The 15,288-nt window shown below is 42.5% G+C and overlaps 1 protein-coding gene across 1 annotated transcript; it reads right to left on the bottom strand.

Moving 5' to 3' along the window:
* Nucleotides 1–353: 353 nt before the first annotated feature.
* HERPUD1 (homocysteine inducible ER protein with ubiquitin like domain 1) lies at nt 354–15,044 on the bottom strand. The gene is made up of 8 exons (XM_056526202.1): nt 14,763–15,044; nt 9,725–9,802; nt 8,406–8,462; nt 7,253–7,380; nt 7,030–7,131; nt 4,632–4,973; nt 1,445–1,550; nt 354–969 (listed from the first exon to the last, which is right to left on the bottom strand). Exons 1-8 carry the CDS (start codon nt 14,895–14,897, stop codon nt 823–825), a joined length of 1,095 nt encoding a protein of 364 aa, XP_056382177.1. The 5' UTR covers nt 14,898–15,044; the 3' UTR covers nt 354–822.
* Between the last annotated feature and the right edge of the window lie 244 nt (nt 15,045–15,288).

Genomic DNA, 15,288 nt, shown 5'->3' with positions numbered 1-15,288 from the left:
TCATTTTTTCACTATTTGTATATTGATTGATTTACAGATATCTGATGAAGATCTACTTATGGATCGAAACATCATATTTTAAATCTGTTGGATTGCTGAATATGCGGAATAAACCTACACATTCTTAATTGCATATGAGTGCAGAGTATTTCTACTATGAATTTAGCAGTGTGAGCCTACTTGAGCACCATAATCATAGGAGTGCGCCATATATTACTTTCATTTGGATTTTATTTACACGTTGTTTCAGTACAGTCTCCATGCACTGCTGTACAGGCTTTTGTGGGTCTCTACACAGAGAATGTTTTCCCTACATGCAATAGCCCCGAGAAGACAAGAAAGAGAGACCAGACTCTATACAAAGCATTTCAATTTATTGAAAGTTTTCACTAAAGTGCAGGATTGTGCATGAAATATGAGCACAAAGATTTTGAAATGCAAAGTAGCATACAGATAAACGTAAGATCTGCTCCGCAGCAGACCAAACCCAGGGACTGAAAGCTGGACTGCCAGAATGCTAGATCTGTTACTGTGTATAAACGTTAACACTACAATTAGTGTAAATTATCCAGACATTCCACAAGGAATCAAATGACATGAGCAGGGGGCTCTCTGCTCAGATACGCAATTGCATACACATCCTTGGACTGGAATAAGACAGTATGCATTAAGAAAAATCCATCACATAGGTATTCTCCCCCAGAATACAAAGAATCAGTTCCTTAGTCAGGCCAACACTTGGCCATTTAAGTGATGGAAGACTAGAAGCATGCAGCTTAAAGTCCAGACCAGTATCACAAAATGTTTTTTTTTTCTCTGACATCACTGAACCATGGCTGGAGGTCCTTCAGGAATCAAAGAAGCAAAAAAGGTTTTGAAGAAAACCCATGCTGTTGATACAAAGGAGTACGCTGGAAGAGTGGCAGCTGCTGTCTCATTGACCACATCTTCTCCGGCTGGATCATTTCCCTGCAGAAAAAAGAAAACTACTGTAATTGCTGTATTTTATAAAAGCACACAAGCAAAACTGGCTAAGGGTTATTAAAGGGGGTTATCCAGGAATAGAATAAGAGCCAGTTTCTTCCAAAACAGCACCTCCTCTGTCCTCAGGTTGTGTGTGTGTGTGTGTGTGACATTGCAGCTCAGTTCTATTGAAGTAAATATGGCATCATAGGTTGTAATAACCCAAGGACAGGTGTGGTGCTGTGTTTTTTTTGGAAGAAATTAGCTCTGTTTTTCTATTCTTGGAAAACCCCTTCAATTGTAGGGGCTCATGGGACAGTCTCTAACAGTGTAAGAAGAGTGGTCCAGAAATCCTGTTCGTTCTGAAGTCTCCCAAAAGACATCCAAATAAATATTTTAAGTAAAAAAAATGAATAACCAACTAATGGATGCAATAAAAAGGTATACAAGCATGCATAAAAAAAAAAAAAAAAATAAATACCTGTAAGTTGTTGTTTGGATCCTGTTCATTTGGTACTGGTTGTTGGACAGGAGCTGCAACTTCCTGTAGGGGTCTTTGTCTGAAAGGAAACCATCCTGCAGTGTGTCTAAAATGAAAGCAAGAACATATCTGAGTATATAACATTTTCTATAGGCATTTTTGCTTAGACCTGTCAATGTTCTATAACCGTGTGAAAATGCGAGCAAGAAAAGATGACACTATTGAAAGGCGCTGCTAACTTTGCAAATGGGATTCAATGCAATCCAACAAATTTAGGTATAGTTAAACCAAGTGGATTTACTGAGCAAAAATAAAAACACACAAATAACACAAATTGAGGATAACACATTTTGGGGGAGGCAACCCCAGCTTCAAATCTGAAGAAAGGGAAGCCTCCTCCAAAATGCATAATCCCCATATGGGGACATGTCCAATACTTCTTTCCCCTGCTGTTTATAGCTCTCAGATGCTGTACAGCATGTAATCAAGCAAACAACGTTTTGACTCACTACCTTTACATAAACTCCATACACTGCCTGAGATAACTGGCTAGAAATCAGGGTTCTAATATATTCTATATACTAGTCACGATTGCGCTCACGCCTACAATGGGTTAACTGAGGGGAGTGATTTTACCCCGATAGTAGGCTCTTCCCCCGTGCAGCATCACAGGTGGCAGAGTTTTAGGCGGACAGAGCGCTCACGTGATGTAAAGCACACCGGCATGCTCACTAGCGCGCAGTCCCAGGCAACACAGCGGGAACGCTGCCACTGCAGCGTCTGACCATTGCTCCTATATTGTAAGTATGCTCTGCATAGAGATAGGACTAAAAGCAGAGGTACAGTAATGGCTAAGTGATCGAATAAGTCCATCCATGATATGTTCTGCTTTAGGTAGCGCCGGTATCTTGAGGCTCCCTGGGGTCATGCGAGTAGATGTATAAACATGTATGGATCCTATGTGTCATCTGAGGGGTAAGCAAAATAACTGAAAAGTGGCATGTCTTTTCTGTTCCCTCTTTCTTTCTTACATGTCCATGGCTACGCAGTACCCCAGTGTGTTTATACATTAACGGGAGTGAATATGGTGACGCTATGGTTTTAAACCATTATGCTTTATACAGGGGTCCATTAGAGCACAGTGACCAGTGGTGTGCACTTTGAAAATATTATCTGTATGCACAATTAAGCCATATAAAATATGGTAACTATACCGACACAGGTCCCTTTATGCTTCCCTGAGGAATTAGGCGGTGTAAATATTCTATCTATACGCCTGCAGAAACATGTCGGATTGGGAAATTTGTGTAATGTATGAATGGTGTACTGATCCTTGTACAACCAAGGGATTGGGAATCTGTGTTATGTATGCATGGTGTACTGATCCTTGCATTTGTGTAACCAATGTAACCAATGTGGTGATACATATATAGGGTTGATCCCTACTGTAGTATTATTGGCATTGCAAGCGGACCAGAGTACAGTTGCTGTATCATTGGTGGACCATCTACCTCTACCACTAGAGATGAGCAAACTTACATTAAATTCGATTCGTCACGAACTTTTCGGCTCGGCAGTTGATGACTTTTCCTGCATAAATTAGTTCAGCTTTCAGGTGCTCCCATGGGCTGGAAAAGGTGGATACAGTCCTAGGAAAGAGTCTCCTAGGACTGTATCCACCTTTTCCAGCCCACGGGAGCACCGGAAAGCTAAACTAATTTATGCAGGAAAAGTCATCAACTGCCGAGCCGAGAAGTTCGTGACTAATCGAATTTACTGTAAGTTCGCTCATCTCTAGTATCTACTTTAACCCCTTAAGGACCGGGGTTTTTTCCGTTTTTGCTCCTTGCCTTTAAAAAATCATAACTCTTTCAATTTTGCACCTAAAAATCCATATGATGGCTTATTTTTTGCGCCACCAATTCTACTTTGTAATGACGTCAGTCATTTTGCCCTAAAATCTACGGTGAAACGGAAAAAAAATCATTGTGCGACAAAATTGGAAAAAAAAAACGCAGTTTTGTAAATTTTGGGGGCTTCCGTTTCTACGTAGTACATTTTTCGGTAAAAATGACACCTTATCTTTATTCTGTAGGTCCATATGATTAAAATGATACCCTACTTATATAGGTTTGATTTTGTCGGACTTCTGGAAAAAATCATAACTACATGCAGGAAAATTAATACGTTTAAAATTGTCATCTTCTGACCCCTATAACTTTTTTATTTTTCCGTGTATGGGGCGGTATGAGGGCTCATTTTTTGCGCCGTGATCTGAAGTTTTTAACGGCACCATTTTTGCATTGATAGGACTTCTTGATCGCTTTTTATTCATTTTTAAATGATATAAAAAGTGACCCAAAATGCACTATTTTGGACTTTGGAATTTTTTTGCGCGCACGCCATTGACCAAGCGGTTTAATTAATGATATATTTTTATAATTCGGACATTTCCGCACACGGTGATACTATATATGTTTATTTACACTGTTTTTTTTTTTTTATTGGAAAAAACTTTTAATAGGGGAGGAGTTAAATGATCTTTATTCACTTTTTTTGCAGTGTTATAGCTCCCATAGGGAGCTATAACACTGCACACACTGATCATCATTGATCACTGGTTTCTCATAGGAAACCAGTGATTGACGATTCTGCTGCATGACTGCTCATGCCTGGATCTCAGGCACTGAGCAGTCATTCGGCGATCGGACAGCGAGGAGGCCCTCCCGCTGTCCTGTAAGCTGTTCGGGATGCCGCGACTATCCCGAACAGCCCGACTGAGCAACTTTCACTTTTAGCCACGGCTAAAGGGTTAATAGCGCGCGGCGCCGCGATCGGCGCTGCACGCTATTAGAGGTGGGTCCCGGCTTCACTATGATGCCGGGCCCGCCGTGATATGACGCGGGGTTACTGTGTAACCCCGCGTTATATCAGGAGAGCAGGACCATGGACGTACCGGTACGTCCTTGGTCCTTAAGGGGTTAATGACTTTTTTTTTTGGGTGATTTTAATGTATTATCAGGAAAAGCTAAGTTTTAGAGGCACCATTTTTCCCCAGTGGGAATTATATTTTCTTATGATTTGTTGAAAGGGGTTTTTGTATTATTTTTGGCATACTTGTAGCTAATATACTTGTCAGCTGTAATGTTGCAATACATTGCCATATAAAATCATATAGTATACTTACAGGTACATGAGAATCATGGCACCCAGGACCATCATGAATCTGCTGAGGCTGGAGTAGAAGTATAGGATACTGAGGAAGATTGAAAAGCGTGCGGCTGTGTACACCCAGTCCAACCAGTCCCTGTTTAAGTCATCTTCTTCCTCAACTAGACCTCCTTGAGCATTCATGCGCAGGTTTTGATTGGCTACTGGATTGACTGCAGCAGGAACTTCTGGATTGGGGGCCTGGTTGGCAGCTGGGAAAGGATGAGGCAACGGGTCTGGAGCAGCAGGTGGTACAACTGGTATTTCCTGTCTTCTTTGGGATGGAGAGTTGGAGGCTGTAGCAGCAGCAGCAGCATAGCTAGTGACACAAACAAATAAAGATAGAGCAAATGTGTAAGTCACAAAAACCACTACCCAAGTGAATGAGTTTAACCCCTTAAGGACCACGTGTTTTTCCATTTTTTGCACTTTCGCTTTTTCCTCCTCACCTATTAAAAATCATAACCCTTTTAATTTTGCACCTAAAAATCCATATGATGGCTTATTTTGTGGACCACCAATTCTACTCTGCAGTGACATCAATTATTTTACCCAAAAATCTACGGGGAAATGGGAAAAAAAAAACATTGTGCGATGAAATTGAAGAAAAAAAATGCCATTTTGTAACTTTTGGGGGCCTCCGTTTCTTTTTTGGTAAAAATTACATCTTATCTTTATTCTGTAGGTCCATACGATTAAAATGATCCCCTACTTATATAGGTTTGATTTTGTCGGACTTTTGGAAAAAAATCATAACTACATGCAGGAAAATTTATACGTTTATAATTGTCATCATCTGACCCCTTTAACTTATTTTTCTGCGTACGGGGCGGTATGAGGGCTCATTTTTTGCGCCGTGATCTTAAGTTTTTAGCGGTAACATGTATTTTTTTTTTTTTATTGATCGGACTTTTTGATCGCTTTTAATTCATTTTTTTCATGATATAAAAAGTGACCAAAAATACTTTATTTTGGACTTTGGAATTTTTTTGCGCATACGCCATTGACCGTGCGGTTTAATTCATTATATATTTTTATAGTTCGGACATTTATGCACGCGGCGATACCACATATGTTTATATTTATTTTTAATTACAATTTTTTTTTAATGGGAAAAGGGGGGTGATTTGGACTTTTATTAGGGAAAGGGTTAAATCACATTTATTAACTTTTTTTTTCCTGGCAGTGTTATAGCTCCCATAGGGATCTATAACACTGCACACACTGGGGGAGATTTATCCAAACCCGTGCACAGGAAAAGTTGCTCAGTTGCCCATAGCAACCAATCAGATCACTTCTTTCACTTTTAACAAGCCCTCTGCAAAATGAAAGAAGCGATCTGATTGGTTGCTATGGGCAACTTTTCCTCTGCACAGGTTATGATAAATGTCCCCCACTGATCTTATACACTGTTCACTGCAAAGCCATAGCTTTGCATAGATCAGCGTTATCGGCGGTCGATTGCTCAAGCCTGCATCTCAGGCTTGGAGCAAGCAATCGCCAAAGGGACACACCGGAAGAAGGTAAGAGGACGTCCGCTTGTGTCCCAGCTGATCAGGGCACCGCATTTTCACTGTGGTGGTCCCGATCATCACCACTGAGCAGCCGGGCAGCTTTCACTTTCGTTTTAGACAGTGTCCAACTTTGAACACCGTGTCTATAGGGTTAATAGCGCGCGGTCCCGGCTTGAGATACATGCCGGGACCGACCCGATATGACACGGGGTCAACGCGTTATATCGCGGGAGCCGGCCAAGGACGTAAATATACGTCCTTTGTTGTTAAGGGGTAAAAAACGGTATATTAGAAAAAACATAGCTGCTTTCTTGCAGAAAAGCACCACTAGTCCTGAGTTATAATACCACAGGACAGGTGTGGGGCTGCTTTTTGGAATGAAGCGTTTTTTTATCCTGAAGAAGGACTTTAAAGCAATTATAGAACCACTGGGCATATGGATAATGTGTATTAAGACCAGGAAGGGTAAGCAAAGCATCATGTAATAAGGTCTTCAGTAGACCGCTCATTAGAGATGAGCAAAGTGACAGTGATTCGATTAGTCACAAACTTTTCTGCTTGGCAGTTGATGACTTTAGCCTGTATAAATTAGTTCAGCTTTCAGGTGCTCCGGGGGGCTGAAAAAGGTGGATACAGTCCTAGGTGAGAGTCTCCAGCCCACCGGAGCACCTGAAAGCTGAACTCATTTATGCAGGCTAAAGTCATCAACCGCCGAGCCGAGAAGTTCGTGACGAATCGAATCACTGTAACTCTGCATATCTCTACCGCTCATATAACCAGTTTATTAATCTATGCTTTAATGGCATGGTCAGTTACACACCCCTCTATACAAACAAGTGGCATATAAAACAAAAAACTTACTATTGCATGTAATACTGTCTGGCATACATTTGCTGGAGCCATAGGATCTGCTGTGGACTGTACACAGAGTATGGGGAGAAAGCAGGATTCACACCATCAGATCTTAAAGAAAAATTTAAATAATGTTTAGCTGTACAATGAAGTATAGCAGTAATATCTTAAAGCATTAGCGGAAATGAAATTGAAAATGAAGCCATGTTGTTCGGATGTATGACCTAAGTACCTGGGTGTGTCTATTTGTGTTGCAGAAGAATTCTGTGGGACATTCCGCTGTCTGATGCCATCGGTCTGAGGAGTGGTGTTTGATGTGCTGGTTGTTCCAGCTGTAGGCTGTGGTTTGCAATCTTGAGCCTAAAAAACAAATTCTTAGTAACTGGAGAAGTGGCTCACTGTTCAGATACAAGAAATGCCCATAACTATTTAAATTACCCCAACGCTTTATCATTTGGAGGGGACAACATGCCACTTACTCTGCATACATTAATCTATAATATCAAAAGTTTTTTTGGTTGAAAGGTACCCTTTAACAACTAAAATTTTAAAATCTGAATTTTGTTGTAATAGTTTCACATTTAAATCTTTGAAGCACCAAAAGATAGGTCAATATTTACTTAAAGTACCTGTCATTAGCAAACACCATTTTAGGTATTTATGTAATATACATTGGTTAAAAAAAGTGTGTATATTTTTGTCCCTGCAGCTAGCTTCTGTATGTCTCTGTAAAGAGCCTAAATACAGGAAATGTGACAAGCAGAGCTCTGTGCACCAAGGCTCTATGATGCGCCCCCGACTACCCATCAGCCTGCACAGAGCCCTGTTTGTCCCACCCACACTTCCTGTAGGCAGCCCTCACAGAGAAACCCAGGCAAATGCTGCAGGGAAAGCATTTTTTTTCACCCATAAATACACACATTTTTAATCAATGTATATTACAAATATACATACAGTATGTTATTATCTACATTATATAAAATAAGTTTTGCGGTACACGTTAAGAAAAAGGTTAAGAGCAGAGAACAGGTCCATATACACTAAAATGTAAATGTATTAAAATAGGAGTTTAAAGAAAAGGCTATGTTTACATGGTCGAAAGTCCGCTGTCGGGGGAATGTGCGGAGCACCGGCAGAACATGTCGGCGCATCACCTCGGATGGCAATTCTTTTCCATACAGACTCCGCAGAAAGAATAGACATGTCTATTCTTTCTGAAGACTCCGGAATAAGGATTTCTGCAGCAGAAACCTCTGCCACGGAAATTCCACCTTGTGCACAGCGCAGCAGAATACCATAAAAAAAATCAATTGTGTGAACATAGACTAAGGACACCCATGTCAAGCTGGCAGTTTAAAGAAAAAAAAAATTTGATCAAACTTTACCTGATTCTGCAGCGAACTTCTCAAGGAGCAAACAAGATGCAACACATGTCGGGATTGCTGCAAAACACAAAAAGGTATATTATAGGTGACATAGCAAACAAACCGCTCCATTAACCCCTACAGGACCCATGACGTACCGGTACGTCATGAGTCCGCTCCCATTCTATAATGGCGTCATAGCGGGTCGGGCCCAGCCGTTGACCCGGGACCCGTGGCTAATAGCGAGCGGCACTGATCGCGGTGCCGCACGCCATTAACCCTTTAGACACGGCGTTCAAAGTTGAACGCCGCGTCTAAAATGAAAGTAAACTAATGCCGGTTTGCTCAGGGAGCTGTTCGGGATGCGGCGATCCCTAACAGCTTACAGGACAGCTCCTACCTTCCTCCTCGCTGTCCGATTGCCGAATGACTGCTCAGTGCCTGAGATCCAGGCATGAGCAGTCAAGCGGCAGAATCATCGATCACTGGTTTCTTATGAGAAACCATTGAACAATGTAAAAGATCAGTGTGTGCAGTGTTCTAGCCCCATATGGGAGCCTTAACATTGCCAAAAAAAAAAAAAGGGAAAAAAAAAGTGAAGATCATTTAACCCCTTCCCTAAGGAAAGTTTTAATCACCCCCCTTTTCCCATAAAAAAAAAAAAAGTGTAAATAAAAATGTGGCATCACCGCGTGCAGAAATGTCCGAATTATAAAAATATATAGTTAATTAAACCGCACGGTCAATGGCGTACGCACAAAAAAATTCAATAAGTCCTATCAATGCAAAAATGGTACCGCTAAAAACCTCAGATCATGATTCAAAAAAATGAGCCCTCATATCGCCCCATACGCGGAAAAATAAAAAAAGTTATAGGGGTCAGAAGATGACAATTTTAAACGTATAAATTTTCCTGCATGTAGTTATGATTTTTTCCAGAAGTACGACAAAATCAAACCTATATAAGTAGGTATCTTTTTAATCGTATGGACCTACAGAATAAAGAGAAGGTGTCATGTTTACCAAAAAATGTACTACGTAGAAACGGGAGCCCCCAAAATTTACAAAATGGTGTTTCTTTTTCTATTTTGTCTCACAAAGTTTCTTTTTTTCCCGTTTCGTCGTACATTTTTTGGGTAAAATGACTGACGTCATTACAAAGTAGAATTGGTGGCGCAAAAAATAAGCCATCATATGGATTTTTAGGTGCAAAATTGAAAGAGTTAAGATTTTTTTTAAAGGTAAGGAACAAAAATGCAAAAACGGAAAAACCCCGGGTCCTTAAGGGGTTAATTATACAGTCATATGACAAGAAGAATGCATGGTAAGCAAGTATTTACCATGGACAAGACCTCCTGAAGTTTCAGATGATCAGGCAGCAGCTTTCCTGAATAGATCAGTCTCTGTTCTTGTTCCATCTGCAGATACAGAGAGAACAGATTGTTAGTATTGCAAACAAATGCAATTTATCATAAGACAGGTGACCCTCAAAGAACTTTTCCTTAATATAGGCAGTAATGTCATCTATAGATTACACCATAAATGCTTGTTTTCCTACCATCTAAAAAAAAATGAGCTGAAGCAGCATGCCGTCACTAAACGCATGCCAAGGTGGTAAAGTTGGGGCATTTCCAGCCATCTAGCTAAATGAGCATCCTGTAGGGCCACATCCTCATTCTTTGGTTATAAGTATGTGCTGGTTATCAAATTATCCACAATGAGTGTCCAATGCCTCTGCATCCGGCTGATTCAGTTATGTATGCATGATAGGAACAGTCAGCACATTACCCTGCGCTGCTGTAAAAATATTTGCTCATCTAAATAACCTTTGTGTACCTGCGTATTTGTCCAACTAGGTTGAACTACTGGTTCTGCGTCTATAAACGTCATGTGGAACTTGGTCTTAAGGTAGTGACTAGAGATGAGCGAACTTACAGTAAATTCGATTCGTCACAAACTTCTCGGCTCGGCAGGTGAGGACTTATCCTGCATAAATGAGTTCAGCTTTCAGGTGCTCTGGTTGGCTGGAAAAGGTTGATACATTCCTAGGAAAGAGTCTCCTAGGACTGTATCCACCTTTTCCAGCCAACGGGAGCACCTGAAAGCTGAACGCATTTATGCAGGAAAAGTCATCAACTGCCGAGCCGAGAAGTTCGTGACAAATCGAATTTACTGTAAGTTCGCTCATCTTCTAGTAGTGACAGGACTGGATAGAACTGAGTGTACATTAGACCACCATGGAAAAGCAGAAAGGACTTGTGATTAGCAACAGTAACATGCAGCATGTCATATCTCACTTCTCAATGGGCACATTGGGGACAGTTTAATATTAAAGGAATACTGTAGTGCAAAATAACTTATCCCCTATGCGAAGCATAGGGGATAAGTTATTTTGCACTACAGTATTCCTTTAAAAGGGCTCTTAATGATCTAAACCACTGACCTACCGCTTCATGCCCTGGTGTTTGGATCATCCACGATCAGACACATCCTCTGGATAGCAGAAATTTGTTTTTTGTGTGTGCTGCGTGCATTTACATTTTTTTTAAAAATATGTTACAATATGGTAATAAATGTTTAAAACATTTTTTTTTTTTTTAAAGCACACAATTCCCATTTTGCTGCAGATTTTCTGCAGTGGATTTTCCTACCCACTGAAGTCAAATGGGAGTCAAATCAACATGTCTGAATCAACATGTCTGAACGTACCTTAAGGGTTCACGAACTAACAACGAGTTCCCCGATGAGAGAGTTTGAATGGGGGCGAACTCTCTGCGCCAGACATTCGGCAGCGGAAGTTGCGCTGCAGAAAATTCAACACAGACCCCATTAAAATAAACGAGGCCTTCGGCACCAGAAATGCTGGCAAAAATCTGCCACAGACAGCATGACCCCATTCAAAAGTTTTCGTAATCAAACCTGCCAGTGTGAACCAGCCCTTAGGATGTGTACACATGTACAGTATCATATGACCCTGGGGTCAGCCATTTAGTTTAAATTGAAGTCTTCAGTATCAAATCTGTGCAGGATCCTGTACATGTGAATATACCCTTAAAGGGTAGAGATAAGCTTTTCTTTTTTTTTTTACGGCAAGCGCCACTCCTTTAAACATCTGAGTGTTTATTTTCCACAGTAAGTGTTCTGGTCATCTTGTGCTCCAATAAGAAAGGGATGATGTTAGTGGAAAGTCTTGCATCATCCTAAGCTCAGCAATTACTTAGACCTCCCCCTTATGTTATCCTATACCCACAATCTGGTGTCTATGGGCTCTAGCAGACACACAGCCTCCCTAAAGTTTCCAGACTTTAGGATTTTCCTTACAGGGAACAGGTCCTAAAATGTTACATTTTACCATGTGTATCTTGTAATGGTAACATCTTCCTCACCATCCCAGGGAGACACTCCTGCCCACAGGGATAGTGAGGATCCGGTGCTTCTAAGTAGAGATAAGCGAACTTACAGTAAATTTCATTCGTCACAAACTTCTCGGCTCGGCAGTTGCTGTCTTTAGGCTGCGTAAATTAGTTCAGCTTTCAGGTGCTCCGGTGGGCTGGAAAAGGTGGATACAGTCCTAGGAAAGAGTCTCCTAGGACTGTATCCACCTTTTCCAGCCCACGGGAGCACCGGAAAGCTGAACTAATTTATGCAGGATAAGTCATCAACTGCCGAGCCGATAAGTTCGCTCAACTCTACTTCTAAGTAGTCGTGGCAACTAATCCATTTCCTTTAGGATAGGATACATTAAAGACATGTGCTATACCAGCACACTATAAGGGTATGTTCACACTAGTGCTGGGTGGTATACCGGTTCATAAAGAATACCGAAATGTTTTTCCAGCACGATATGAATTTTTCCTATAGCACAATACCGGTTTGGCAACCCCCCCTCAAATGAATGAATTCTCAGCCGCAGCACGCTGTCTAATCATGTGACCCGTGGGCACTGTTCTGCTGCTTCCCCCACCCCCAATGAATTATCAGCCCAGCGCTGCGCTGTCCCCCATTGGGGGACTAATCTTATGTGACCTGCGAGCACTGCGTCTCTCTCCCCCATCCCCCCCCCCCCCAATTAATTATCAGCCGCTGCGCTGTACTGTACTGTACTATTCTGGGCCTGGGCTTACATGACAGTGCACTCAGCCAATCACCATCCTAGGTAGGACATTGCTGCGGCCGGTGATAGGCTAACGGCTCTGTGACGTTCCCATCCCCAGGAATTAGCAAGAGGATCGCAGCGGAGGACCGTGAGGCCGGTAACAGGGGAACGTAGAAAGGTGAGTTAAAGTTTGTTTGGGGGACAGCACAGCGCTGGGCTGATAAACCCGGGGGGGGGGGGGGGGGGGGGGGGGGATTGGGTGTTTGGAGAGAAGCCGCGCGGGTCACATGATGATGGGGGGTAAATAGTAATACTGTAAATACCATGGAACCGCCACCATTTACATAAATACCGTGATACACATTTTTGGTCATACCGCCCCGCTCTAGTTCACACAGGACTGAAAGGCTGAAGATTTTGACGTTCCCAAGTAAAAGTAAATCTGCACTATTTCAGCCTTGTGTGAACATACACTAAAGTCCAGATTTATCAAACTGTGTGAGAGAAATACTAGAGTGATTTTCCCACAACAACCAATCACAGCTCGGATAACTAGCTGTGGTAAAGTGAAAGCTGAGCTGTGATTGGTTGCTGTGGGAAAATCACTCTAATTTTTCTCTCACACAGTTTGATAAATCTGGGCTTTAGTGTATGTTCACACAAGGCTGAAATAGTGCAGATTTACTTTTACTTGGGAACGGCAAAATCTTCAGCCCTTCAGCTGTTTTTCTCTCACAGTTTGATAAATCTGGGCTAAGGGTCTTATTCACACGGCGGAAAAGTCCATAGACTTCTATGGGATTCCGCACTCCCATTCACACTTCTGAATTTCCGCTTGCGGAAATTCAGAAGTGTGAATGGGAGTGCGGAATCCCATAGAAGTCTATGGGCTTTAATTTGAGGTGGAAATTCTGCCGTGTGAACATACCCTAAGGGTACATTTACACAGGAGTATATTACAGTAGTACCAGTGTGGATGGGATTTGTAAAAACTATATACTGGTTTTATGTACAATGTATACAAAGTTTTTGTTGATGACAGGTACACTTTAAAAAGGTACTGAGCCTACCAATATACACTGTGGATGCATCTGTCTCCACATGTCCGGCAACATTTGTGAAGTGGGCACAAGCTAATAAACCCAAGTTTGTAGTGGAGTTCGGACATTCACAGGCCTGTCACGTTTGGAGGGACTTTCCACAGACATCCAATCATAACACTAAGGGCCCATTCACTCTACTTGGAAAACATGGTGCAGCAGCCTCCCATTGTCCTCAATAGGATTCTACTGCACCATTGACACATCCTGGACTCCAAGTAATACTACAGAGCATACACGCGTTCACCGCTGGAAAGGTATCCGGAGTCACTGGATCCTGAAGAGACACTGTGGAGCGCTCAGAGGCAACGCCGGCCGTTTCGGACGACGCTGCGTACTTCTTTCAGCCTCGGCATCCTGGACTCCAGTGAAAGAATTAACATGTTCATGCTTTTAGCGGAATCCACTCTGAAACGCGTTGCCACCTAGCAAGGCTGCCCATATCCGAATGGTTCTAGTGCTGGCCTGCGGTCGCTCCAGACCAAATCTCTGCTCAGAATATCTCCGGGCAGAGATTCCGTAGTGTGAATGAGCCCTTAGTAAATGCAAACAATAAAGGGGGAGGGGGGGGTCCTGTTTGTGAACAAAGTCTAACGCTGTTTATGCCTCATCTACAGAAGTATACGCTGTCAGGAATTACTAGGGGGGGGGGGGGGGGGACAGACTGCAGGTATTAACACAAACTTCCTCACACGTAAGGCAAGCAAAACACAACACGTCACTTCCTCACATACTTTCAACTCTACTAAGAGCTCCGCTTGCTGTCAGTGAGTGAGTACTGACAACCTGTCATAAAACTGCTCCCAGCTGAGGAATGTGCAGGTATAGTGAGGGAGATTTATCAAAACTTGTGGAGAGGAAATGTTCCTCTGGGTTTAAACAAGCAAGCATGATCCTATTCACTGACAACAAGCAGAGATATTGAATATAAAAAGGCATGGCAGACACTGGCGCTTGTATCTAGTGGTCACCTAATGTGGATGACAGTAGTTTATATTTCAGTCGGACGTGGCTGATAACAATAGTTGCCGCAGAGAGCACAGTATTACAACAGCTCTCACAGTCCTCAGATCATGTGAGGTTTGCTGGGACTTATAGTTCTCCAAGGTCCCCAGCCATAACAGAGTGATGCAATCAGAAGGCCCCTCCCTCTGTCACCGTCGAGTTTAGTCCTTGTCTTACCGGATGTCCAGGCAACTCCCGCCTCAGCTGCGACTTCAGGTCTCGAACAGTAAAGGTACGGGGGACGGTCACCTCCCGCTCCTCCTGCTTTAAGCTAGGGCTACGGATTAACAATGTCACTTCTCCGTCCGCCATTCTGGATCAAGGACACGCCACTTCCGGCCACACAATCCTGAACCAGCTACTTCCGTTGTACAGGACGCCCTCTGACAGACAGTGAAGCCTGAAGCGTCTGCGCTTTGTCTTTTATAGACACGTCCTGGTAACCAAAACAGTGTGTGGCTGGCGGGGATTGGTCCACCTAGGTCTCGTGGCCAAACGTGTACCAATCAACGTGGGGGACTTGGGACAGTAGGCGGAGCGTAAATGATGCAATCCTGAAAGAAAAAAGACACAGCGAAAAACCGCATGCGCATTGGAAGTGTGGAGCTGTTGCGCGGCCATGTTTGATTTGGTTGTTTACGGTTCTGTGTCTGAGAAATGCAGAGCAGTTATTTTACGCATTAACAGTGAAAGAATGTAGAAC

The sequence above is a fragment of the Hyla sarda genome, chromosome 6, assembly GCF_029499605.1.
Source record: "Hyla sarda isolate aHylSar1 chromosome 6, aHylSar1.hap1, whole genome shotgun sequence".
Taxonomy (NCBI): Eukaryota; Metazoa; Chordata; class Amphibia; order Anura; family Hylidae; genus Hyla; species Hyla sarda.
This window is presented reverse-complemented; position numbering and strand designations above follow the sequence as displayed.

What these genes read in the sequence shown, in the direction of transcription:
- HERPUD1 (XM_056526202.1), bottom strand. Translation starts at nt 14,897, where the DNA reads ATGGCGGACGGAGAAGTGACATTGTTAATCCGTAGCCCTAGCTTAAAG. An exon ending in GGGAGTTGCCTGGACATCCG is followed by an intron (nt 9,803 to 14,762) that starts GTAAGACAAGGA and finishes CTGTATCTGCAG; the next exon opens with ATGGAACAAGAACAGAGACT. An exon ending in TTCAGGAGGTCTTGTCCATG is followed by an intron (nt 8,463 to 9,724) that starts GTAAATACTTGC and finishes TGTGTTTTGCAG; the next exon opens with CAATCCCGACATGTGTTGCA.